Genomic DNA, 5,055 nt, shown 5'->3' with positions numbered 1-5,055 from the left:
GAGCATTTAATGATTTGTGCTGCAGTTTGTTTTTCTTTGCCTGGTAGCTACTACTCACAAAGTGATGCAGTTTTCTTTTAAATATATATATATTACAGTAAATACACACAAATAAAAAAATGCTCTTTAGATGCACTGTGAAATTTCAATAGCACTTTATAGACCAAGTTAATTGTATGTAAAAAAAAAAATAATTAAAATTGCGAACTGTTAAGGAAATCACCAATCCTGGTTTTTAAAATGCTCATACAGAGAGCTGGTTTGGTTTTTACATCAGATTTTAATAATAACAGCACTTTCCAGGCACCAATAGTTACCTCTGTGACACGCCTTTTTAAAAAAACAGACATCTTCGGTCGCAGTGAAGTGGATTTTCTGTGTGACATTATCAATCTGAAGATGTATTTCTTAAATTAAAAACATGAAAAACTTTTTAACAAAACATTTTAACTCTACCAACCTAACAGAAAATAAGTGCAGTACACTTCCTTTCTGTTTATACCTATCGTTCCTGTTTGTTGGCGCTTGGCTCCTCTTTCTTCTCTCCTTTTTTAGCTCAATGTGAGCTGATTCACAAGTTAATACACTACAGTAACATTAGAGGATGTAAAACATTGTTTAAAAACTTAAAACTGCAACAACTCATGTGTCTGTTTGTGTCACAAATTATATTTTTGGGGGTAAATTGTAAAATTTGTCTAAAATGTGCACATTTATTTTTTTCTACTATGCTATGTAGTTCTGATCTGTGTGTGTGTGTGTGTGTGTGTGTGTGTTTTAAGATGTGTGTGTTATTAGTGCTGGTGGCAGTTGCTGCAGCGTTTAGTAGGTCAGAGTTAGGTACAAGTTACGAGAACCCTGTGATCTGATATTTATGGTCGGGGGACTATAAATAGCCGGGTCATGTGTGGACGTCCTGAGAAGCCCACCGGCTGCACTGGTGTGAAAACTACCAAGGGAGCCAGTCTGATGAAGCTAAACGCTGCATAACCAGGTAACATTTGATCCATTTCAGAAGTGGGGTTGTTATTTGCTGTTGAACTTTGAAGGTCTTGTTGTCTTCCTGGCATTTCCCTCTGCTACCTTCAGAACAACGTGGGGTAAATGCTCAGCTTGGTGTATGGCATTGATCTCTAAGCTTTGTTTTGATAATGCTAAAACTAAGTAATCGTTATCCACAGAGGATCTGCTTGTACAGTTAAGATAGATTTGGTAGAAATATCCTGGCACATAGTATGTTTTTTACTAAAAGACTGACACCTGTTGTTTATTGCTTATCTGCCCTGCGCTCTAATTCAGGACTGCATGTGATGTGCGAGTTCTCATTTCCTAAAATGTTTTCTCTTTTTTACCTTATGATTACGTTTCCCCATAGCAGCCCTTTCTGGTCTGACATGAGCACAGAAACAGATGAGTTTTATCAGTCGGAGGATGACCTGGATGAGGACGAGGCCACGCAGTATATAATCGAACAAAGTCTGATTCAGTACAGACAACTCAAAGGACTCAATCCAAGGTTGAAACTGGTCAAGCATGCATTAAGATATACCTTTGTCTACATCATATGTATCGTTTTCATCGTGTGAGTTCTTCTTTGCACATTTTCACAGTGATCTGAAACCCAGCAAAGACCCTGATGAGATTTTCAAAGCCATCAAAGAGGGTGAGCTGTCTTTTCTCAACCCCTTCAAACTCATTCAGGCAGTCTGATGTGATGTCCCTGCTGTCACGTTTAGGTGACGAGGTTGCACTCAGCAGGCTAACGGCGCAACCGGAGGTTCTTTCCAGAGTCGATGAGCGAGGATGGATCCCCCTGCACGAGGCTGCAGTGAAAGAAAACAAACGGATCCTGGAGATGATCTTTTCAGGTGGGAATGGCCGTAATGTTAGGCTGTAGAGCAGGAGTGTCAAACTCCAGGCCTCAAGGGCTACTGTACTGGAGGTTTTAGGTTTTCCTGCCCCAACACACCTGATTCAAATGGTCTAATTACCTTGACACATGTGCTGCAGAGGCTCCAGTTATTAACATTCTTGCATGTCGACTGACTCGTGTGTGTTTGGGTTGCAGCATCGCCCCCAGGAGCAGCTCAGTGTCGCACATTGAAGGACGAGACGCCCCTCTTTCTGGCTGTAGTGCATGGATTTCGAGAGAATGCCACATTCATGCTGCAGAATGGTTGTAACCCGGATATCCAAAACGATGAGCAGGATTCTCCATTAGTAGCAGGTATTAAAGTTCTCCCCCCAAAGCAAAAGACATTACCGTACAAACAATTTAACATAGCACACTGTATGTGCTTATTTCTCTTTTCTCTCCTGCTCTTTATCTCACAGCCATTATGAATGACCAGTACGACCTGGCGACCCTTTTGCTCCGCTACAACGCCACAGTCGACCAAATGGGACCGCTGAACAGGACGGCTCTGCACGAGTCTGCCTTTTTAGGTCTGGAGAACTTTGTGCATCTACTGTTGGAGTCAGGCGCCAACCCAAATGCACTTGATATCAAAAGGAAAACTCCACTGGCTTTGGCTGCGCAGAACGGACACCTGAATGTGGTGGAGGGTCTGTTACAGAAAGGTAAAACAAAAACTCATTTATCCTCTGAATTTGCACCTCTGGTTTGGTAAAGTCATGTCTGTTAAATCTAAATCCTTATAGTGCTTGCATATTATTTTCCAGGAGCCCATGTGTGGTCTGAATCAGAGTCCAGTACTGTTTTATTTGATGCAGCAGCATCAGGAAACCCTGACATTATCTCCCTGCTGCTGGACCATGGTGCAGATCCCAACCTCCCCCTTTACAGTGGCCACCTTCCAATTCACCGCGCGGCATACCACGGACACAGACTGTGAGGTGCACCTAAGTTAGCGTTCTCACTCTCCAGCTAAAAGCCAAGCACTGACATTAAGTCTCATCTCTGGCAGGGCACTGGAAGTCCTCATCCCAGTGACCACGCTGCAGGCCATCAAAGAAAGCGGGATGAGTCCTCTCCACTCTGCAGCTGCAGGGGGACACGCTCAGTGCATGGAGATTCTGCTCAAAGCCGGCTACGACCCGAACTTCATGCTGCACGCGAGGGTGCGGCGCGGCTACGACGACGACCGCAGGTCCGCCCTCTTCTTCGCCGTGTCCAACAACGACCTTCACTGCGCCCGCTTGCTGTTGGAGGCTGGCGCCATGGTGAACCAGGACCCCATCAGCTGTCTCCAGGTGGCGCTCAGACAGGGCCACTATGAACTTATGAACACCTTGCTGAGATATGGCGCGAACGTGAACTACTACTCCCGCATCAACACCACCCACTTCCCCTCAGCGCTGCAGTACGCCTTGAAAGACGAGGTCATGCTGAGGATGATTCTGAACCACGGTTATGACGTTAAACGCTGCTTCGACTGTCCGTTTGGCGACAGCTCCCACGACTGCCCTCCGTGGACGTCCTCAGTCATCAAAGACATGGTGGTGAGACAAACTTGTACACGAAGGAAGGAACCGTATACCTTTAAGAGTTTCTCTTTGAGCCTCCCACGATTTTCTTTGCCCCCTTCTTAGTTCTGCGAGGTGATAACCGTGTCATGGCTGAAGCCCTTATCTGCTCAGGTGGTGCGCATCATGCTCGACTACACCGACCACGTCTCCTTCTGTCCTAAACTTAAAGAGGCCTTACAGCAGCAGAAACAATGGTCAGAAATCTGTCAGATTCAAAGTAAGAACTCTGTTAATCCATCATAAATGAAAGATGGATTACTGTCAACCTTCCCCCCTATATGTGTCAGTAAACGTGAATCTTTAATGACACTCTCTGCTTTTGTTGATGTTTTTTTTTTTTTTGCCTGACAGGAAACGCACGAAGCCTGAAGCACCTGTGTCGGTTGCGGATAAGGGAGCATCTCAGTCATCTACGCTTGAGAGCTCCAGTTTTCATCAACTTCCTTCCACTTCCTCCCAGGCTGAAAGACTACCTACGCTTCAAGGAGTTTGATGTTTACAGCAGGGGGAGCGTGGTTAACCTCTAATGAGAACACATTTAAAGGTGTCACTGATATCAGTGTTCTGTAAGGACAAATAGGTTCCTCATAAGCTCTTGTTATGTTCTGGTGTTGTTACTGTGTTTTGAAGATGACATTTTTTTTTGTTTGACTTGAAATTGCTTTGTGATTTTATTTTGGGATAAGATGCAACTCTTCATTTGAGTTACTGTTGTTGATAACTCCTGAAACTTTTTCCTATTTTTATAGGGACTCCTTTGGTTACATGAATCATTGACATTTCTGAATTAAAGGTGTAGCATTCCTTGAAGGAATGCCACCTTTTATGCCAGCATTTTTTAAAGTTAAGATCGACTTAAGAAGACATAGAGTTATAGCTGTTTTGATCAAACTTTGTAAATGATATGCTCAATTCAACACAATATTGTAAGATCTTGCATGATCTGTTAGCACTCAAAGTATGTGTTGAGGATGACTCGTAGCTACTACCACTCCAAATGTGCTCGCTATCTGTAAAATTGGTTAAGTTGTAGCCATTTTTGTGTTGGTTAAGGTCTCGAATTAGGTTGACTCCAGAAGTCAATCAGTTGTATTTGTACATCCTGTGATTACTTTGTGAGTCTCATTAAATACCGTCCACTGGTTTGTGAGATATTTTGCTAACACTACAGACAAACTAAATACACACACAGACACGGGCAAGGGGGCGATAACAATGTTACCTCTTGAAAAGCTACTCTTTGGCACCACTCTGGCACAAGGAAGAATTACAAAAGTGGAATGATTTTAAAGGTTGTCACAGTTTCTAAGCACTGAAGCTGTTAATTCTTCCAGTTTTAGAAGGACGTGTGAAAATCAGATCCTTTATGTGTTTAAAAAAATAATCAAAGTAATCAACCAGTATTGGGTACCACAAGGTTCACGCTGAACGTCGGGGCCTGCAGTACCACCATCGGCCGCTGGGTGGTGTAGATTTCCTCGAATGTAAACAGTGACGGCAACGTTTTGCAGTGGTGGACAAGAACGTGTACGTCATTTTTACAATGGCGGAGGCTGGGTGAGGAGC

At 43.6% G+C, this 5,055-nt stretch overlaps 1 protein-coding gene across 2 annotated transcripts; it reads left to right on the top strand.

Annotated features, from left to right (window-relative positions):
• The first annotated feature begins 839 nt into the window (after nt 1-839).
• Nucleotides 840-4,447, top strand: asb14b (ankyrin repeat and SOCS box containing 14b). Of its 2 annotated transcripts, none has more exons than XM_017415180.3 (10): nt 840-994; nt 1,376-1,516; nt 1,611-1,663; nt 1,737-1,868; nt 2,069-2,227; nt 2,335-2,580; nt 2,683-2,851; nt 2,928-3,462; nt 3,553-3,706; nt 3,841-4,447. In XM_017415180.3, the coding sequence occupies exons 2-10, from the start codon at nt 1,395-1,397 to the stop codon at nt 4,014-4,016; spliced, it is 1,746 nt and encodes a 581-aa protein (XP_017270669.1). In that variant the 5' UTR covers nt 840-994; nt 1,376-1,394; the 3' UTR covers nt 4,017-4,447. The 2 variants fall into 2 exon arrangements, with proteins under 2 accessions (XP_017270669.1, XP_037833048.1); XM_037977120.1 differs by lacking the exon at nt 840-994 and adding an exon at nt 1,008-1,100.
• The last annotated feature ends 608 nt before the right edge of the window (nt 4,448-5,055 follow it).

The sequence above is a fragment of the Kryptolebias marmoratus genome, linkage group LG8, assembly GCF_001649575.2.
Source record: "Kryptolebias marmoratus isolate JLee-2015 linkage group LG8, ASM164957v2, whole genome shotgun sequence".
Lineage (NCBI taxonomy): Eukaryota > Metazoa > Chordata > Actinopteri > Cyprinodontiformes > Rivulidae > Kryptolebias > Kryptolebias marmoratus.
Note: the sequence above shows the minus strand (reverse complement) of the source record. Positions and strands in the feature narration are given on the sequence as shown.